At 48.0% G+C, this 22,168-nt stretch overlaps 2 protein-coding genes across 4 annotated transcripts in view; one reads left to right on the forward strand and one right to left on the reverse strand.

The window, feature by feature from the left end:
- The window catches only part of ME3 (malic enzyme 3), a 200,592-nt gene that overhangs the window by 143,371 nt on the left and 35,053 nt on the right, over nt 1-22,168 (forward strand). For all 3 annotated transcript variants that reach the window (XM_059068507.2, XM_067038319.1, XM_067038318.1), the window contains exons 6-7: nt 1,815-1,976; nt 11,228-11,331. In XM_059068507.2, coding sequence (XP_058924490.1) covers nt 1,815-1,976; nt 11,228-11,331 — 266 coding nt within the window. The remainder of the gene's footprint in view (nt 1-1,814; nt 1,977-11,227; nt 11,332-22,168) is intronic.
- CCDC81 (coiled-coil domain containing 81) overlaps nt 17,907-22,168 on the reverse strand; it is a 113,536-nt gene continuing 109,274 nt past the window's right edge. The window contains exon 17 of the mRNA XM_067038315.1: nt 17,907-17,964. Coding sequence (XP_066894416.1) covers nt 17,955-17,964 — 10 coding nt within the window. The 3' untranslated portion in view covers nt 17,907-17,954. The remainder of the gene's footprint in view (nt 17,965-22,168) is intronic.

The raw sequence follows: 22,168 nt of genomic DNA on the forward strand, positions 1-22,168 counted from the left end.
ACATCCAGCGCAGTGCCTGGCGGTTGGCTGATACTTAACAAATATGTACAGAACATGAAGGTCCAGGAGCTTCAGTTTGCTCACCTGTGAAACACAGATAACTATCCCAGACGGGCCTCCCTGCCAGGGCCGGGGAGGAGCAAGTGAGATGCAGGACGAGGCCACTCGTCGTAGACGCAGGAGACCAATCTAAGGTGGACAGCACGACCTTCATGGGTCCGCTGCACTCTCCGAAGCCCCCTTTCCAGCAGTGGAGGTGTGGTTTTACGAGTCTCTACACCTGTTTCTACCAAAAGGCAATAATACAGCCCTGTGTGCTCTCACCCTGGGAGAGAGAAGATCCCACGGAGCCTGTGGGTGCTGGATCATAAACCCTCCCCACTAGGAGTGGGTCTTTGTCTCTTTATCGCTCACCACTGTACCTGCGTGGAGTAAACTGACCTCTACGGTGCCCATGGCACCACGCTTGGGGCCAACCGGGACAGCCGCAGCTCAGAGCTGGTCCTAAGTCCTGACCCAAAGCTGGTTCCAGTGGAGGGCTGGGAGGCCCCATAAACTCCACTCATTTAGAGATGGAGGGAACCAGTTCTGGAGAGCCAGTTGGGGTGACCTATAAACAACTTCACTGTCACCCTGGTGGGTTCTTCTTGGCCTGATATTCAGGGCCCCTCGCAGTCTGACTTTCCATTCTCTCCTTTCTTGGGACCCGAACCCACACGCACAGCCTACATTCCCCCCACTTCTACCCTGAACCTTAATTTCCTTTTGCATCCAATACCTTTCTCCCCAGCTGTACCCCTAATGGATAATCTCCACCTGTCCAAGATGTGGCACATGTGTCCCGTCATCTAAGAAGGGTTATCCTACAGGAAGTACCTCTCCCTTCTCTCAATCTCTGCTGCCCTTGAGCTGTTCCGCTGCCCTCACACTTTCCCCCCAGAGTCAGTATAACTATACATGTTCCATCTCTCTTTTGCCCATTAGTCCTTTAGAGGGCTGGGTCCACGCATTCTTGTTTTTACAGATGAGCAAAGTGAACCTCCCTCCCCCAGGATTTGGCACACTCTTTTGCAAAGTAGGTGTTTCATAAAGATGTATTAAATGAATGAATGAGGGAATGAATCGCCATCATTATCATATGATTATTTCTGTCATCACTATCAGCTCCATCAGCATCTGTTAATTCACAGTAGGTAAGCCTGGAACTAGTACTATGTCTAGTACCTACTATGCCTTCGGTGATTTTTTGCCAAAACACAAAGATAATCCCAGTACAGCTTGAGAACCCTCCTGGTTTCACGTGGAATCGTGACCCTAGCAGATGTCACAAAGATTGGATTTATTATACCCCGGAACAGGGCAGAGAGCATGTATATGGATCTCTAAACCCTGGGGCTGTAGTAGCAGCATAAATACTTGTTTTATTATCTCCTTTCATTCTGCCTTCCCTCCCTGTCCCCAACCCCAGATCTCAAGCTGAGAGAGTCTGCTTAATTTCTTTGAGGGAGAATGACTCGGAGTGGGTTCCCTCCAGCTGTTCCTGCAGGAACAGAACCTCGGAATGCAGGCCGGTGTCTTTCCATCATCTCACCTCGGCGGGGTTTCTCTCCGGCCCTGCCAGAAAGGGGAGGGGATGGGGGAAGGGCCCGCCACCTGCAGTTGAAAGAATTCTTTGGCCTTATCCCAGACAAGCTGTTTCATCCCACGGCAGAGGCGGCGGGCGTCCAGTCGGCAGGCCTGACATGCTGTACAAACGAGCACTTTGTCACAGGAGGTGCTGTCCCTGATCGATGGCGTCCTGCTTTGTCTTTCAGGCTGTGGTGGTGACTGATGGGGAGCGCATCCTGGGCCTGGGAGACCTGGGCTGCTACGGCATGGGCATCCCCGTGGGCAAGCTGGCCCTGTACACGGCGTGCGGAGGTGTCAACCCACAGCAGTGCCTCCCTGTCCTGCTGGACGTGGGCACCAACAACGAGGTAATGCGCTGCCTGGGCCGGGAGCCAGAGGGTGGCAGCTGGGGTGGCGTGGGGAGCACCTCTGTGTGGTGCTTCTGTTTACAAAGCATCAGGCCGTTTCATTCTGGGGTCCCCGCTGCCAGGACACCTCCCCTACATGGCTGTGCTGCCAGGACCTCTCTCCTCCCTGGTTGCCCACCCCACTCTCCCAGTCCCATCCTCTCCCCGCAGCCACTGCTGGGTCTTCTTGCTCCCCTACCTCCTGCCAAGGTACCCCCTGCACGGGCTTTCTGTGCTTCCCTGTCCCGTGTCCCTCGGCAGCTTCCATTGCCCTCATGGCCTCTCTCTGATCCATTAGTGAAGAAAGCCGCTGAGGCGAGAGTGGCTGCTGGGCTGTGTTTTTTCAGCATTTTAGAGGCCAGCTACCCTTGTAAAAGGATTAAAACTGAAAGCACCAGGACCAAGGGCTGAAATGTCTGGATCAGGCAGATGAGCATCCTGCAAACCCAGGGCGAGAAACTGACCTGAGCTGTGGCTGAGAGCCACCTGCAGGCTTCCAGGAGGTTTAGGAATTCAGGAGCTCAAACCCCAGCCAAGAATTTGTCTGCTCTTGGTACCACCACGCTGGGTCACGGTGTTTGTGCATGTCTGCAGTTCTCAGCTCTGTGCCTCTGTATCATGAACATAAAAGAATTTCTTCTTGATGGTATTTATCTCTGGGTTTAAAATCAGTGCGTGTCCATCTGAGAAAAACGTTTTCTCAAGTTCATTGAGAAAACTCCAGAGAAGTATTAAAAATAAAATATTAGTCACACAGCCAGTAATAATCACTGTTTACAATTTGGGATATTTCTTTCCGGCCTTATCCCTCTGAAACGTTTATAAAAACAAAATTAAGTTTATTTTGCATATACAGTTTTGTATCCTGCTTTTTTAAGTGTAATATATGTCATGAGTTTTCCCCCAGGTCACTAGCCATTATTCCACAATGTCCTTTCCATAGCTGCCTGGCACATCACAATTCACGTAAGAAACCCTCCACTCTTGGACATTTAGGTTGTTTCTAGTCTTCCTGCAAATATAATTGTGCTCTGATACCCGTTTTTGCAGATCAGTCTTTCCATCTCTGATAATTTTCCCAAGGATGATTTCCTAGAAAAGGAAATATTGAACCAAAGGGAATGGTCATTTTTTAGATTCTCGACTCATATTGTCAAAAAGCTTATACTTATTTGCATTCTGAGTTGATCTTTCTCTAGAAAACTTGTTGTGACTCTGCATGGCCTCCTTCCTCCCTGGATGCCACACAACATCCTCATTTCTAAACAAGAACAAGCACTTTAGCCTCTAATGAGAAGTGATGCTTATTCAGGCTTCATCCACAGATACGGTCAAATGAAGGAGCAGGAGACAGACCTGGCTTCAGAGCTGGGAACTGACAGGGGTGGGAGGGGGATGAGGGAGGACAAGGAGAGCACGAGAAGTGCTGGCCGGGAAGCAGGGACCCTGGTCCCGGTACCCCTGACAGCCGGGTGAGTCCCTGTACCTGTCTAGATACCATCCCCTTCTGGTACAATTAGGGCCTGGACCAGAAAGTTACTAGGTGTTCTCCCACCGCTAAATCTCTTCTCCATATGCCTCCCCACCAGCCTAGGAGAAGGGAGGCTGCATGGTGGCACAGTCTTATAGCTGCTTATCGAGACCCATCTTCGGGCTCCCCTGGTGGCACAGTGGTTGAGAGTCCGCCTGCCGATACAGGGGACACGGGTTCCTGCCCCGATCCAGGAGGATCCCACATGACGCGGAGCGGCTGGGCCCGTGAGCCATGGCCGCTGAGCCTGTGCATCCGGAGCCTGCGCTCCGCAACGGGAGAGGCCACAGCAGTGAGAGGCCCGTGTACCGCAAAAAAAAAAAAAAAAAAAAAAGACCCATCTTCAAGGTCTGCTCCGCACTGTGGTTCCCCTCCCCAGCCACACATCTGGGTTTTGCTGAAATTGTCCCTCAGTCACAAAGGACGTGTGGAACCGCACAAACGTGGATGAGTATAGCAAACTTTGTGTTAGTTATTATTCCCATCCATCACCTCCTGCCATGTTCCAACTGGATTTGTTTGAGACCGTCTCTCTCTCTCTCTCTCTCTCTCTCTCTCTCTCTCTCTCTCTCTCTCTCTCTCTGTCTCCAAAAAGCTGGCTCTAGGCAAGAAGTGGAACGGCTTGAGACTGATTCTGAGGCCATTGCATCCCTTGGAAGGGTATTGGTTGCCTCTAGCAGATGCCTTAGATCCTCTATCACTGAAGGTCCAGCACTCAGCAATGATGTGCTAAAGTTTAGAGTTAGTGCCAACTTGTAGCAAACCCACCAGAAAAGATGGTGAGAAACTATGAGTAATCAGGGCCAGGCCCTTTTCACAGACCACCCTGTTTCAGCCTGACAATAACCCTGTAGGTGGAGCTCAGTTATTACCCTCTTTTTACAGCTGAGGAAACTGAGGCCCAGAGAGATTAATTGGCCCAAGAAGATCTGCTGGAAGTGGCAGGAGTGGGTCCTAATCCACATGCGTGCTCCTCTCCCCACACCATACCACACTGCCTGCCCGGGTTTTTGTTGCTCTATGAGTAAAGATTATGTCTTGACTTTTAGAATTTTTATTACTAAAGTAACTTTTTTTTTTTTTTTTTTTTTTTGTGGTACGCGGGCCTCTAAGTGCTGTGGCTCTCCCGTTGCTGAGCGCAGGCTCCGGACGCACAGGCTCAGCGGCCATGGCTCACGGGCCCAGCCGCTCCGCAGCACATGGGATCCTCCCGGACCGGGGCACGAACCCATATCCCCTGCATCGGCGGGCGGACTCTCAACCACTGCGCCACCAGGGAAGCACTAAAGTAGCTTTAAAACATTATTCAAAATTTTAAAAGGAGAAGGAAATGGCATTTCTCCCACTATGCTACGTTTGTGCTCCTGTCCGATGTTTCTCTGTGCGTATACATAGATGTAGTTACAGTATTACCTAATTAATCATACTGTGCCCCTAATTTTGTTCTGATTTCTTCAATGAAGATTATTTTGTGGGCACTTTCTCTTTACTTATTTTTTTAAAGTTTATGAAGTGTTTAGTGGGTGTCAGGCATTCTGCTAGGCTGAGGGAGATAAATGAGAGCCAGGCGTGGGTGGAATCTTTCAGTTGTCAGTGTTTCAACACTGTCACCTAATTCATCATTTTAATGGCTCATTTGTTACATCTCCTCAAAGTGTCTGCTTCTGCCCCCCTGGGGCTTTCGGCCTCTGCCTCAGCTCTCCCTCCTGGCTGTGGAAGGGAGAGAGTTTTGGAAGGACCAGAGGATTCCCCAGCTGAGGGCACAGGGCACAGCCTAACCTGCCATGCAACACCACAGATGCGAGAGAAAGCAGTGTTCACCACGTCCAGTAAGACCTATGCCAACACCTGCAATGGCCAGGCATAGTTCTGGGCCCTTGTATATTGTAATCTCATTTCATTCTCTCTTTTTTAAAAAAATTTTTATTTATTTAATTTATTTATTTAATTTGTTTCTTTGGCCGCGTCGGGTCTTAGTTGGGGCACGCAGGATCTTCCTTAAAGCGTGCGGAATCTTTATCGTTGAGGTGCATGGGCTCTTTGTTGCGGCACTCAGGCTTCTCTCAAGTTGTGGCGTGCGTGTTTTCTCTCTCTAGTTGTGGCACGTGGGCTTAGTTGCCCCGTGGCATGTGGGATCTTAGTTCCCCGACCAGGGATCATACCCGCCTTCCCTGCATTGGAAGATGGATTCTTTACCACTGGACCACCGGGGAAGTCCCTCAATCTCATTTCGTTCTCACATCAACTGTATGAGATATTGTTCTCCCCTTTTTACAGATGAGGGAACTGAGATTGACACACGTTAACTACTTACTTCAGGTCACACAGCTCTAAGTGTTGGAGCTGGGATTTGAACCCAGGTCTCTCTGGCACCAGAGTGGCCTTTTCTACTGTGGCACACTGTTCCAAGAAGTCAAGTATTTGTGTCACAGACTGGGTACTGAAGACTGAGAAAGTAGGTGTTTCACACAGTCTGTGTTCCATGGACACTCAGGATCAAACTAGGGCACACCGATGCCATTTTCACAGCCCTCCCCCGCAAAGAAAGGTGAACTCCCACCAGACATTCTTCAAGAAAGTTACAAAGAGGCCAACACTGGGAAGATGGAAGACAATGATTTCTCTCTTTTCAAATGCATTGACTATATGATCTTCCACACTAGTGTTCTTTTAAAAAAATAATCAGTTTGCAAAATTTTTCCCCTAGAAGTCTGGGGGCACATCTCTCACCCAGAGCAAGCCACAGCAACAGGAGAGGGAGGCTCCGCCTTGCAGCTTCCATCTTCCGTGGCAGTGCAGGCAGGGTGCTGCTGTGAAGGCTTTAGTTTCAGAACAACTAGACCATCTGTGTGTATGTCTCTGTAAAAAACTCCTGGGGCAAAAGGAGCTTTAATCAGAGTCAAAGAAAACACCCCTCCAGGTTTCCTGTTGAAGGAAAACATCTGCTATCTACAGCCCTGAAACTCTGAGTCACTTTTACCTGCTGACGCCAAGGAAGTTTGGAAAAATAAATATGTGAGACGTGATCCCATGAAGGAGGGACATCCCGTGATGAAGTTCCAAAGGGCCAGGGGGAGGGAGCCCCACCCAGTGAGACAGGGCACCTGCTCCGGCCCTCCCTCCCTTGTGTCTGTGTGTGGATTGGTTTGTACATCTTGTTTCATACACACACAGCAGAGTCACAGACTGCTCACATTAGATATCATACTTACTAGATATTACATATTCCATTGTGTACATGGTCCACTCAACCCCCTCGTTTCACATGCAGAAAGGGGCCCCGGGGCAGAAATGGCTTCCCCCAGGTTTGAGTGCAAGCCCAGTGCTTGGACTGGGTTCTGTGGGACAACCCAGGGCTTGGCTTCTCCTGGGGAAGTCTTGAGCCTCAATGGATTTTCCTCTCAAGGAGATGCTGTGAAAGTGTCCTTGGAAGTGACTAAAGAGGGGGATGGAGGGGACAGAGCCTGGTAGACTGTGCCTTGGGTGCTACTGGTTGCTGAGGCAGCGTGGGATCGCCCACAGAGCTGGGTATGGAAGGGTTCCTTCCACCTGGCAAGATTGTCTTTATTGCAGCTCATAAATAGTCAGCATTCACCCGTGTTGCCGTCGGGCGCAGGCTCTCTGCACATGTGACCAGCGAAGGGGCCCTTCCTAGGATCTTTGTAGCTTACCCTTGGGCTTAACTGAGCTTCCAGAGAAATACATGGTGGGCATAACTGTCACCCAGAGGGGGAAAGTGCACCATGTCCACACCGTGAACCCAATCCCGTGACCTCCCCAGACCCCCAGATGCTCTCTGAGTAACATCTTCATGTGCCCGTTGCTCTGCAAGATAAATATTTTTCCAGACCAAGAGGTTCGTCTCTCTTCCAGCTTAAACCCAGTGCTCAATGATATGGCAAGTGAAGACGAGCCAGCCATTTTGCTTTCCATGACGTTTAGTCTGCAAGATTTTTCACCTTAGAAAGAGTCAGGCACACAGCCATGGAGGGTCTATTCAACTCCCACAGCAGAGGAGGAAGCTCTGGTTCATCTGCTTTGGATAGAGCCTTAACCTGAAGGCTTACTTAGTGCCAACGGGAACTTGGCAACTACCTAGCAGAAGGGAAGCAGCAGGCCCAGAGGTGAGGAAGCTGATCCCACCTGGGAAGACCCCTGCTCTAGAAGCTGTCATTTCCACCCTGTTGCTTCCACCAAATTCATTTTGTGACCTTAGGCAGTTCATTTAACCTTTCTGGCTCTCAAAAACTCGTTTAGGCTTCCCTGGTGGCGCAGTGGTTGAGAGTCCGCCTGCCGATGCAGGGGACACGGGTTCGTGCCCCGGTCCGGGAAGATCCCACATGCCGCGGAGCAACTAAGCCCATGAGCCATGGCCTCTGAGCCTGTGCGTCCGGAGCCTGTGCTCCGCAATGGGAGAGGCCACAGCAGTGAGAGGCCCGCGTACCACAAAAAAAAAAAAAAAAAAAAAAAAAAAAAACCTCGTTTAGAGGAAGCCAAACCAAGTGATTTCTAAGACTTTCCTAGTTCTTAATTCAGCATCTGCTTAGCCCAGTCCTAGAATAAATGCAACTCACATCCGTAAAAACACTTTTTAATGGCCTGCGATGCACCAGCACTGTAAAACATCACTAGGGAGATGCACATGAATAAGGACCCTTTCCTCAAAGAGCTTGCATTATGCAATAGAGATCATTACTATCCCTATTGGACAGAGAAGCAAAATGAAGCAGGGGCAAGTACCCAGAGTCGCAGAGCTAGTTAATTGACAGAGCCTGAATTCAAACCCAGGTGTGTCCGATTCCAAAGCCCAGAGCCCCTTCTGATTCTAAAACCACACTGTCCTTTGGGTGCTCCGGGAGAGCATCTGACCAGGGCCACTGGGCCTGGCAGTGCCCTTTCCTCTGCGGCACATCGCCTCCCAGCTTCAAATTTCTTCTGCCTCTATTGATGGGGTTACCAGATTTAGCAAAGAAAAATACAGGATGCAAGTTAAATTTAAATTTTGGATAGATAGCTAATCATTTTTTAACGTAAGTATGTTCCATGCAAAACTTGGGGCATATTTATACTAAATATATATATATATACATATCTCCTATCCGAAATTCACATTTAACTGGGTGTCCTGTATTTTATCTGGCAATACTGCCTTCTGAAAACTTCTCTTTTTAACATTTATGTGAGGAAGTCCAGGATAGAGGAGGGCTGCCAGGGGAGGGTCCAGGCCAGTTCATAGTCCCACACCTTGGTGGCAGTCATTCTTATAACCAATCACTCGGTGGGACACAGGGCAGAATGTGGATTTCTTGTTCCATGTGGTACCAAGACAGTGTGGAAGCTCCACCCTCTGCTGTTTTTGAGAAGTCATTTTCCCTCCTGCCAAAGGAAAGCCAGCTGGCTGGAGATGTGGACACAGTCTTTCCCCAGACCCCATTCAGGCTGTCACTGCTCCCCAGCCTTGTCTATAGGACCAGCTGGACTTTCCAGCCGCTACTGGACTCTTCCAGGAGGACCGGGGAGGGGGTGAGGAGCCAAACCCACATTCCCTGGTCCCCACAATGTCAAATGATTGGGTGGAAAGGGCGCTGTCATGAGACCCAATCAAAGCAAGGCTCAGTTTCAGCTTAGATATTTTCTGGCTGTGTGAGTTTGGGCAATTTATTTAAACCCTTGAACTCCACCTTCCTCATCTGTAAAATGGGCATGGGGGTATGTAAGACAGAAGGCTCAAACTACTTTTGATTTAGAAGGAGTGAATTACCTGAAAGCTGTGTATAAGTATAAGAAGCTATATTTTCGTGTCATCTCCATATAGAAACTTTTCTTCCCAATTTTTTGGAGTGTTTAGTTTTGAGGTATTTCAGACATAAAACATTTTACTGTAAATAAAATAAATATTATAAAATATCAGGACTTTTTTTTAAAGCTTCTTATGGTCACCTTTATATCTCAGTAGTACCTCATTAGTGTTGACCTTTCCTCTTAAGTGCAGATATACTGAGAAATTTTTAGAAAATCCTAAAATTCTTCAGTACCACTGGAGAATTGGACCTGCCCCAGAAACCGTGTATGCAGCACAGAGAAATCCACTCTTGGCAGCCTAATGCACTCCTGAACCAATCTGTGACTTGGAAACATCACAGATTATAATTTACCGTGGGCCCTTTCCCCTCTATAAGAACTAAAAAGTGAATATTTTCTGCAACTGCCAAGAGTTAGACTATTTTTATCATTTATGTGTATGCCCTTTGCAGGCTGTTCGTATGTTTCAGACAGTTGAAATTGTGATATCTGTGCAATTTTGTATACTGCTTTTTTCATTTTGAACAATCTCATACACATTTGTCCAGGTGGCTGCATAGGCTTAAAAGCCACCAATTTCAATGACTGCCTAGTTGTCCATCTAGTTTTTACATCATCATTTACCTCCTTGATTCCCCTTGGCTGGATGTTTGCTGCCTCTAAGTGACTTTTAGATGATCACTTTGAAAGTGGCCTGTGGAAGGGTAGGCACCATATATATCCCACTCTCATCCTTTGGTCACACACACACGCGCTCACAAACACACACACACACACACACACACACACACACACACACACACACAACTGCCAGGGCAGGGTCCTAAACAATCTCAAGGATGCATAACCCAGGAGGCAAAGAGATTGAGTTTCTTCCGTGTCACCATCCCCACCCGTTCCCCGGCAGGAATTACTCCACTCTTTCTCTGTGCTGCCAGGTGCCATGCTTCGTGCCGAAGAAATGTCTCTACTCTGTAATAGATTTTGCCTACTCATCAGCCACCTGCATTAGGCCGTGAGCACCTTACAGGCAGTGACCATCCCTTACCTACAAATTCCCCTACAGGCCTGATGGCAGCAGGCGTAGAGGGTCAGTAAATGTGTCGTGCACGAATGAGCCCTCTGATTTCAGCAGAGGGGTGTGTGTGAGGGGTACAGAAGAGGCGGGAGTGGTCTTCAGACCAGGGCAGACAGAGAGGATGACCAAACAGCGTGTGAAAGCTGTGACAGAAGAGCTGCAGGAGGTGGAGCGGAGGGGTCACCTAACACAGGTCGGTGTTAAGGTGGGCCTCTCTCTTGAATGGAAAGTTCTGGTTGTATCAGTCTATCCTTGTATCCCCAGGGACCAACACAGTGCTAGGCACACGGTAGGTACTCAGTAAGCTTTCACGGAAGGAAGGGAGGGAGGGAGGGAATGTTTTCTAATTTGAGTCCAGGTCAGTGACTTTGGACAAGACCCAATACCTCCATCCAGATGTTGCCTGGGGCGATTCTCAGCCCCGGCCATTTTGTCCCCCAGGGAGACATTTGGCAAAGTCTACAGATCTTTTTTACTGTCACAACTGGGGGTGCTATTGACTTCAAGTGGGAAGAACCCAGAGACACTGCTAAGTATTCTGTCAATACAATATGCGGGTCAGCCTTCACATCAAAGAACTGTCCAGGCCAAAATGTCCATAGTATCACTGTTGAGAAACCCTGAAATGAGCCCAGAGCTGCAGCCAGAGGTTAGAAGACTGTATCAGAGAGTTTTGCTTGTTCTCCAGAGGTCTGGAAGCACCTGGGGAGTAGGAGTGGAGAGCAGCCTCCTCCCTCCCAACCTCCCCCCTCCTTCCTGCTAACCCAGGACACTTGAAGAGGCGGATGCTGTCTGTTGCAGGAGCTGCTCAGGGACCCTCTGTACATCGGCCTGAAGCACCGGCGCGTGCGTGGCCAGGAGTACCATGACCTTCTGGATGAGTTCATGGAGGCCGTGACGGACAAGTAAGTGGGTCAGCCTGCCCCTTGTGAAAGGGGACTGTTAAGAGATAGCATGACTAAGTCAACGTGGGTTTTGGCAGAGATGCATGCTTTTCCGGATGGTCCGAAAATTCCAACTTGACGCCGTGTACTCGGAAATCTCCAAGCCAAATGGGCTCGTTCTCTGGGAGAGTCTTTGGGAGCAGAGAAGGGAGGGGAGGGGATGACGGCTAGTTAAAGATCTGCTGTCCCGGGAGGAAAACCCCCTTCTGGGCCGAGCTCTTCTGGGTTCCCGGCAGGAATAGGGATGCTGGGGGAGAGAAGTATGCCCTTCTGATGGAATGGCTTGGAAGGCAGCTGGCCACCTTAGTTGTCATTTTCCAGCTCCAAGGACCAGGCAGCATTAATGGGCCACCACCGCAGGCCACACGGGCTGGGCCTGTGAGATTTACGAGGTGTCGTCTCTGCACGGGGGTGCACCACGCTGGCAGCTCCTGCCCCCCTGGCCTGCCCCATCTGTTTGCCGTCATTGCTCCCCGCTTCCCCCGCTGAGGCTGGGGTGACATGCTGGCTGTTCTCAAAACAGCCCCCCGCTCTCCCCCGCTGAGTCTGACAGGCAAATCAGTCAAGACTGTCTCAGCAGCTCAGCAGGCCCCTGCAGACCCAGAAGGTCCCCTTCTCGCTTGAAAACCTCCAGCCTTTCTTGCTGTACCAAGAGTGCCCAGGTAGGGAGAGCTGGTCTGGATGTCCTTGGCAAAGTACTTCCTTGTCTTTATTCAGCCACTTGAACCAGAGCGCTGGGCCGGAGAGAGAGCTGCTGTGGCCTCTGCAGCCCAGGAAGCCTCATCTGGGTGGGCTTTGGGGGTGGGCAAACCAACCCCACACTTCCGGGTCATTGACCTTGGGCAGGTTACTAAACTTCAAAGTCTCCTTACCTGGATTCCTTATCTGGGGATAAGAAGAAAGCATTCGATTGTTGTTGTGTTTTTTGTTTTCATTTGTTAGGATGAGGGAACGTAATACTGAAGTTATATGGGATGGGGATTATCCTAGAGGAAGGATGAAATTGGTCATGGAGTGTGGGGTGTGGAGGTAGGCATGCTGATAAGCAAGTGGCCAAGAGTCCGGTGCACACCTGGGAGCTTCGTCTTAGGTGGGAGCACAGAGCCCATCCACACAGAGGGAAGGCGGTGCCCTGGGCACAGATGCCGGCAGGTGGGTAGATGTTGAGGGGGTGCGTGTGAGAGCCCCCTTGGAGGACAAGGTCATTCATCTGCCAAGAGCGAGGATGGGGACAGAGGTTGTGGAGGTTTAAGGTGCAGGAGGTAAGAACTGGCACGTCCAAACTAGGGAACTAGAGGCTGGTGGCTGGCCTCCTTGAGGTTACTGATCGTGAATTTAACTTAGGTCAATTAAACCTTTTCTGTGATCTTCTCTAGACAGTTTCCACTGTCTGAATGCAGAGCAGGAAGAGACAGAGAGTCGGATTTAATCAGGGTTGGGATTTTGCCAGGCAAGAGAGAAAAAGAGAGAGAAAGGAATTGAGAGTGTATTCGAGGAGATGATGATAACGATGCATCATGAGGCCTAGGCCAGGTAAGAAGGGACAGCTGAGGCCCTGCTGGAGAGGAGGGGTGAGGAACAGTGGTATATGAGCAATGGACAGTAGGCCCTGATGAGGCCTGAGAATTAGTGAGTTGGGTACCAGAGGGAATAAGCTGGAAAGAAAAGAGGTAACCAGAAAGTCAGGGGTTGGAAGCTGAGACTGTGAAGGAAGGGCTGCTATTGAGACATGACCACCAAAACAGCCAATTTGAGGGTTGGCTACGTGAACAGAGGCGTATCATCTAGAACACGAGAGGTGACTGTCCTGCTTAATTCTCCCCCTTTTAGATCATCCTGAATATGACATTCAGTTCCAGACAGGATACTGTGAGGCTGGTAAATTACCTAAAGTGCCTTTGGAGAACAATAGCCATGGCAGTGACAGGAGCCAAAGGCTCAGCCTAGTGGGGAGAAGACATAGGGACTGCTCTGTGGGTACCGGGGATGCGGTCCTCCCTCCAGAAGTCTGAAAGCTGTTCTTCCAGAGGAGGGACTGGACTTGTTTCCGTATAGCCAGCCGGGGAAGAACCCATTGATAGAATGCTAAAGGAGGAGGCTTTCTGCTCAAAGTAAATCAGAGCTTATCCCACAGTGCAGGGGACTCTGTGAGAACAAGTTCAAGTTCAAGTTCAGTGCCTTCTGGGGGTCACTGTCACAGGAGAAAATGTAAGCATCAGTTGTCCTTTAAGATGCCTCCCTGCCCCAGTGTTGTCTTCAGACCTTTTAAGATCCCTGCGTGGCTGGCAGGATAGGTTTTATTATTCCCATTTTGTAGAAGAGGAATCTGAGGCTCTGAGAAGCCAAGGAACCTGTCCCAGGTCCCGCAGCTTCCGACAGGACTGCAAATTGACCCTGAGTCTGCTGACTCCAAGGCCAGACTGCTTTCTACAATTACCTGTGGATGACAAGAGAAGCAAATGAATTTGGCTTTGAGAGCCGGTTTTTTCCTTCCTGTTTCCAGGGCTCGTCGCGTATCTAGTGAGTCAGTAGTCATTCCGTGATTCCCCACAGAGAAGCCTTGCTATTCGTGTGAGAAGGTTAAATAAACTAGGACGTAAGACGCTCTTCAGATCATCATTAAAATCAGTTCACAGTCTCATAGACACACTCACAGAGTCCAGGGGTGAACCCTTGGGCAGGGTTGTGCATCAGCCAAGAGGAATGTGTCCTTAGGTGGAAAAGACAAGGGGTTGACACTTGGTTGTTTTAGCTTTCTAATAAGCTAAAGCAGATGTTTCTCTGGATACAGTAGCTGGGGAGTGAGCCAGTCTCCCAGGCTCTCTTGGGAATATAGTAGCCCCGTGATGGAATGCCCGGCCTGGGCAGCACTGGGTGAGTCAGCAACCCTGAGGCCAAACACAATGTGCTTTTAAGAAAGAACCTTGGGGGCTTCCCTGGTGGCGCAGTGGTTGAGAATCCGCCTGCCGATGCGGGGGACACGGGTTCGTGCCCCGGTCCGGGAAGATCCCACATGCCCCGGAGCGGCTGGGCCCGTGAGCCATGGCCGCTGAGCCTGCGTGTCCAGAGCCTGCGCTCCGCAATGGGAGAGGCCACAATGTGAGAGGCCCACGTACCACAAAAAAAAAAAAAAAAAAGAAAGAAAAAGAAAAAAAAGAAAGAACATTGGGAAACGTTGACTCCTGCCTTCAACATCCTGTCTCTTTCCAAATGTCCTGCAAATAAAAGCTCCGCCTTCTTGCCCCAGTCTGCTAATCGGGTGTTATCTTGAGATTTTTGGGGCCTGAAAAAAAGAGTCACTGTAGCTCAGTTACTACCCTGGAGTTTGGCCACTGGGGAGAACCCACCGAGGCAAAAGGAATCTTCATGTGTACCTGTGAACCACAGCAGTAAGTGTGTGTGTCCAGCTCAAAACTAAGACACAGCCTGATGTTCCCGTGGCGAAGACCAGTCATTCCGTGCTTCGTGCTCTTTCCCTGCCATGCAGTGGGACCTGGAGCGTTGCACCTGAGGGACAAGTTTTCCCTGATGGTTTCCACTTACATTTTTCATTTCTATTACTTACAGCAGAATGGATGGGAATGGTTCATTTTAAGTTTGCACCTGGAGCCCCAGCTCTGTCTGATGCTTGGCCTGGGCTGGACAGAAATTTGACGTCAGCAAACTTTAGGCAGGCCATGAGAGGAAGCCACCCCCTTTCTCTAGTTCACCAAACTCTAAATATAGAGATTGCTAAACTCCTGAGATAAGAGTGATAAACAAGAAGGGAGATAATAGTTTTTTTTAAACCTGACTTTTAAAAAAAGCATCTGCATTTTAGCTCCAGGAAAATTTCTTTTTGGGTCTCTCCATCTTTCTCTCTGATTCTCTCTCTCTCTCTCTCTCTCTCTCTCTCACACACACACACACACACACACACACACACACCCATCCTACACCAGATACCTGAGGTTTATGCCATAGTGGAACTGGCATAGTACAATTTCATCACATTCTGGTAGTTAAGGCAAATCAGAGGTGCATACCAGATTCCAAGAGAGAAGATAACACAAGGGTTGAAACACCAGGAGGCATGGTTCATTGGGGAGCCACCAAGGTAACAGACTACCACACACCATCCTGCCTGGGAGGGGTAAGGAATGGGGCAGCCAGCATTACAGGAGGATGTGCTCTGAAAATGCAAGAAGAGAAATGTGGAGAAAACAGTAGCATCATTACACATGGAAACAGGGAGATGCATCAAATACAATTGATAGTCAGTTATTGAGTATCTGCTGGTATATAAGACACTGTCAAATGTAGGTGGCAATCTACAGAGAAATCAACAGTCCAGCTCTCAAGGAGCTGTTCATTCAGAGACATTTTTTATCTACCTACTGGAGTTCAGACCCGACCTCTAAGCTTTCTTAGCCTCGGAGTCTCTTTAAGAAGAATTCTAGGGGGCTTCCCTGGTGGCACAGTGGTTGAGAATCCGCCTGCCGATGCAGGGGACACGGGTTCGTGCCCCGGTCCGGGAAGATCCCACATGCCGCGGAGAGGCTGGGCCCGTGAGCCATGGCCGCTGTGCCTGCGTGTCTGGAGCCTGTGCTCCGCAGCGGGAGAAGCCACAACAGTGAGAGGCCCGCGTACTGGAAAAAAAAAAAAAGAAGAATTCTAGGAAGAAAATATAAAGTTGGGAGTTACCAGTTCATAGATGATAGGTAAAGTCAAGGGCATGGTGGGGTTCACCTAGGGAAAGAGAGTAGAGAAAGAAGAGAGAATGGCTCACCACTGTTTTTGGAACCATGCCCTGTGAATAACTGCAACTTAAAGTGCTCAACAAAATTTAGGATTAGACTAGGATATTGTTGGTAGAAATGGCAAGGAGGGTGAAAGGTTTCGTTCCTCGTACCAGTTCTGATTGCTAGGATCCTAAGGCCTCTCTAGGTGCAACAGGAAATGGTGATTGATTAGCAATGTCTGCCCTGCAGGGGAGTGAAGCATGGCAGCATATGTGCCATGCTTTAGCCATCCTGGATCTATGAAGAGCCTATGGCCTAAGCATCTGCAACTTCATGAGCCTTCACACTCACCGGTCCTTCTGCAACTCCCACAGTCAGCAGAAACTCAGAGGCCAAAGGAAGCTGAAGGCTGAAGATTTCTCATAGCTAGGTGTTCAGGATATTTCAAGAGCTACACCAAGCCTGTCTGTTGGGTCCACATGAAACTGCATCTCCTTCTTCTGAGTTACAGAAACATGCAGGAATATGCTCCCATGGGTACACTCCACCCTCACGCCCACCCCAGTCCACTCTGGAACAAAGCAGTGGATCTAATAAACATAAGCATATGAATACTGACCTGTGGTTCCCAAACATGGCTTGGTATTGGACTCATCCGGGGAGTTATCAAGAATATAGACTCCAGCCTCCTATGCCATAGTAGGCCTGGGCTGAGGCCTGGGCATCTCTGTCTTTGAAGCTTTCTTGATGCTTCTGTTAGAGCCACACAAAGGTTGAGATCTAAAAAGCTCAGATGGACTACATTCCCAGTAGAGGCATGTTTTGAGCAGCCCCAGCTCCCCCTTCTTTCAGAGTCAGACTGGAGCCTGAGGCAAGGGTTAAGCAGCACAATACACATCATATACAACTGATAGTCAGTATTGAGAGGCTTTCCACACATCTTCCCACCAGGGACCTGCATGAAGAAAGGCCCAGCACCTTCTCTGGGCTCACCCTGCCAGGCAGTCTATCTTGACAACACACCTGCAGCTCTAACAGTTTCCTTCTGGTCTGAAAACCCCCCCAAGCCGGGCTGTGCCTGCTGCTTCTGCTGGTATCCCCTTCGCCTGGAGGAACTTGAGCTGCTTTCAGGCCTGACATGATTGCATTTCCACATATGGGGAAAGCGCACACACACACACACACACACACACACACATCTGGGCACCCCTTCCCAGAAGACTCGTCATGGGGAGGAATCAGGCCCGCCTTTCCCCACCAGCTAGGTGCAAGCTCAAGCCTGATCCCCCGGCCTCAAGCCTTGACTCTGTGAGAGCTGATGAGCATGGAAGAGGGAGATGGCAAATGCATTGATAAGGTAAAGGCAGTCACGACTGTCTCATTCAGGGGATTTCTTACAAAATGCTTCCCGTGGAAATACACACCCTCCCAACAAATATGTCTTTTTTTTTTTTTTTTCTGGAATCTGACTTTTCAAACTCGTTCCATGAGGGAATACATTTTTCTGGCAAAGATATAGGAGCAGCAGGTACTGCATCGAGTGCTCCTGGGAACTGAGCTTTATTTCACCACTGAGGTGAGAAAACTCATTCTAGAAGCTCCAAGAGAGTTAAGAGCAGCACAAGCAAACAATGTACCTAGTCATGCTTTTCCAGGGCTTTTGAGTAAGGACTACATGCCCAGCACTCTACTAAGCCCTGTAATGAGATTCAAAAGAAATAAAAGACATGCGCTGTGTCCCCGTGAATCTTACAGCCCTTCCACAAAGACAACATTTTGAACAGGAACTGATTAGAGAAGTGTTAAGTACTCAACTGTTTGGTGTTGACTTTCAGTTCAGTGGAAATTCAGAGAAAGAAGCAATCAGGGATCACTGGGAAGAGATGGAAAGTAAACAGATTCAGGGCCAAATGTGAGTAAGCAACAGGAGAAAGAGCACATTCCATATGGATGATACATCATGAGAAAAGCAAGGACACAGCAAAGGCAAGGACAAGGCAAGGAGTACGCAGAAGACTCTGGAAGACTGGCCCTACTAGAGGTGAATGTTTATTGGTTCCAAAAAAGGTTAAGTAGGAATAGAGCAGGCTACATGATAGGCCTCGAAACCCAGGCAGAAGGTTGCAATTATTAGAGCTCGAAAGTGGGAAGGGCTTCAGTTATCTAATCCAGTGGTTTTAAACCAAGTTTCCCCCAACCCCAGGCATTTACAGAGGTGCATCAGGAGTGCTAGAAATGAATATTTTCCACCAACCATACAAGACTGAAACCACTTGAAGAAAAACATCATTGTTTTTAATCGCTTTCTGTGTCAGGGTTCTGCTCAAGATTTCACTAATTAAAAAATTCTTCTAAGGGCTTCCCTGGTGGCGCAGTGGTTGAGAATCCACCTGCCGATGCAGGGGACACTGGTTCGTGCCCCGGTCCGGGAAGATCCCACATGCCGCAGAGCGGCTGGGCCCGTGAGCCATGGCCGCTGAGCCTGCGCGTCCGGAGCCTGTGCTCCGCAACGGGAGAGGCCACAACAGTGAGAGGCCCGCTTAACGCAAAAAAAAAAAAAAAAAAAAAAAAAAAATTCTTCTACTAAAAGTGTTTGAAAACTATCAATCCACAACAAAACCTTATTTGGGACTTGATTCAGAGAACAATAGGGAGCCATGGTAGGTTCTTGAACAACAAAGTATTGAAATTGACAGGACATGGGAGAAGATTAGAACAGCAGCCATAGCAATGCCCCAACTCAAATTCTGCCCTCCCCAGAGAGGTGTGCCCTGACCAGCCTGGCCTGAAACTCTTTTCCTGTTTGTAGTCATAGCATAACTTATTTGCTGTATAATTCATTTGCTAATTAATCATGCACTGCATCATGGCATCTTTTCTCTAATGGTCTAGAGCTTTTCTTTCAAGCTTTTTTGGTCTTTTAACTCTGCATCGTCAGAGCAGAGATTGGGCAAAGAAGTGCCTGGACTATTTTAGAGGGGTTCAAGTATCAGCCTGACCCAGACTAGATGGACTTTGAAGAACATTCCTTCCTCAGGCCCTGTAACTCTGTAACATCTCTACCAGACCTGTAGTTCCTGGGGGGCAGGGAGCATGATTTTTCTCATGGTGGACCCACCGTAAATAGCAAGGGTGGGAGTTGGATGGTTGGTTGGTTGGTTGGGTTGGCTGGCTGAGGGACTGAAAGCCTTCACCAGGCTAGCTAGCAGTTAGAATGGACTGAAGGTTATGAATTTGATGGCATCTGAGGAAGCTCAGAGGAAGGAATGTTGGGACCCATTCTACCTTGTCTGGCCTCTGAAAAAACAGACCACTTTCCCAGTCTCAGCCTGACGTGGCTAATTGTTGACAGTCCAGCTCCTACATGTTCCCATCAGAATAGGAGCCAGATGCTGCAAAATGACAGTCTCTCATGCCTGTGAAGACTCTGTCTTGGGTCACAGAAAGGGCTGGAAGGCTGTAGAGAAACACAAACCAGCACCCAACTCTCTAGGACCTATTTGTTTCCATCGTGACCAAGCAAACGGAATAATTGAGAGGCCAAAATGTGATGGAGGAAGTTCACTAACTGGGGAGATGGATTCAGTGATGCCAGCTGGCTATTTCCATTTCATTTTTCCTCAAGAGGCAGATTGTATCACCTGGTATCAGAGTAGGGACAAAATCATGCCCAGACCTGAAAGTTTCATATTATAGCAGAAGAGAGGAAGGAATAGAAGGGTTTTTTCCCCTGATTGTTCTCAATGGATTAATAATAATAATAATAACAACAACTCTTTTTTACTAACAGCCTACTATGCACAGACTCTAATATAAGCGCTTCATACAGTATTAATTCACTTAATTCTCACAGCAACCCTCTGGGGTGGGTACAATTATTAGCTTCATTTTAAGGGATGAGGAAACTGAAGCTTATAAAGTGTAAGTAACCCCCCTAAGAACAAGAACCCTATTAAGACCCCACCCACTAACAACAGTTGTTAAAAGCACAAACTCTAGAGCTACACTGCCTGAGTTTGAACCTCTCACCTGCCACTTATTATATTAACAAGCTATTTAATTTTCTGTGCTTCGGTGTCCTCATTTCCAAGATGCGTTTTTAATATTTAACTTGTAGAACGCTTCTGCTGAATAAATGAGACAATCCATGTACAATGCTTACCACTATACCTGGGTAATAGTAAACATGAATGTTTGCTATTATTAATAATAATAATAACTTAGGCAGTTTCCAAAGCCACTGTCCTTTAAGCAGTGCTTTAGTACTGCCTCCATTCATGCAGTCAGTTAAATTAGCCATTGATATATTCATCTCTTCCTTCCATAGTCCCCCACGCATCCATCCCTGCCATTGCAACAATAGCTTCCTTCTCTTACCCAATTCTTCTTCCCTGGTGCTAATCTGAAGAGATAAAAAGAACAGTTCTGGAAGCACTGGGTGTGGTTCATCTCCATGTTCAGATCCCGGGTATGTACAGTTAGTAAATGTTTGGTCCTTGCCCTCTACACCTATTCAGTTAAATTCTGCCTACCAACACCCTCCCCCAAGTGGAGAGGCATGGTGTGTATCCATGTATACACGCGGGGGTGAGCTCTCATATTATCTGTAGTTGTTTCAGACGAGCGTTATTTGGGCCTTACAGACCTGCCGTTCTGAGAGCAAAGAAGCCAATTTCCCAAGTGAAGAAATGAGTGTAAAAGTGTCCCCTACCAGTGACGTGGCGGGAGAACCTGGCAGAGGGAAAACTAAAACTCCTCTATAGGGTCACTCCCACAACCCATGCCGTGTGGAATTCCTTGAAGGGAAAAGCAATTCCGCAATGCAAATAAATTCATGATTCACAGTAACCCACACAGAAACAGTCCACAATGTGGGAAAATCAGAAACTAATAGAAGAATTAGAACCCCAAGGAAAAGGAATATTCTGAGAGAGACTATGAAGCAGTTATACTTAGATGTATTAAAGAGCTATTTTTTATAAGGATGAAGTAATAAGGAAAGTACCTAACACTTTAAAAAAAAGTAGCAGGCAGATTTGAAAAAGAAACAGATAAAACTTCTGAAACTGAAAACCAGAGTCATGGACATTCAGCAGAGTGTACTAACGTTAGCTCAATACACCGTCAGAAAACCCAAATCCTTAAAAATCACTGCCTGCAGGCATTTCAGAGACCCTCCAGTCCTGCTGCTGATGACCCAGAAAGAACTGGGACACCAGGTGTTTTAATCAGAAAAGATTTCTCTGAGCTGATTGTGAAAAAGAGCATTTGTCTCAAGGGAAAGAAAGGATGGATAAGACCGCAGCCCCCAAATCCAAGCCTCATCATTCCATGCCAGAGAGGATGTAGCAATTCCAGGCAACCCCATGGTACATTTACTCTCATTTTCTCTTTGTCTCTCTTTCTCTGTGTCTCACTCATTCATACACACATATTATGCAGTCTCTTCTTATTCTACTGCATTCATTTTATAAGGCTCAAGCACATTGTTTTTTAATGTGCTTGAGCCTAATAAAATGGAGAAAAAATCCTGAAAGCAAATGATTCTGTCAAGATAAGTTATGTAAAGAAAAAAATGTCTGGATGTATATATACCATGCCGTTAATAGTGGTTACAGTTAAGGCATGAGATTGCTGGGATATTTGCTTTCCAAGCCAGTCATTCCTATAATGTTTGATTGTTTGTGTGCAGGGATTTCTTTTGTAATTAGAAAAAAACAATGGATTTTTTAAAATAATGAGTTAGGTAGCAGTTCTTTCCCAGAGACAGTTCCTTGCATTTTTTTAAAAACCCACTAAAAATACAAAGAAGCAAGCAAGCAAGCATCCCAGGCTTCACCCTCTGGTGAATTGAGTACTGGTCTAACCTAGGCTCCTACAGACAATAAAGTAATTCACATCCATCAACTCATGTAATACTCATAATAATCCTATTAAGTAGATACAATTATTGTCCCATCCCACTAAAATATAAGTTCCAGGGAGAGTTATTTGTCTCTTCTGTTCACTGCTGTATCTCAGGCGCTCAGAACAATGCCTAATGGCAGCATGGATTCTCAATACACATTTATTGAATG

Source organism: Kogia breviceps, chromosome 7, assembly GCF_026419965.1.
Source record: "Kogia breviceps isolate mKogBre1 chromosome 7, mKogBre1 haplotype 1, whole genome shotgun sequence".
NCBI classification, from domain to species: Eukaryota; Metazoa; Chordata; class Mammalia; order Artiodactyla; family Physeteridae; genus Kogia; species Kogia breviceps.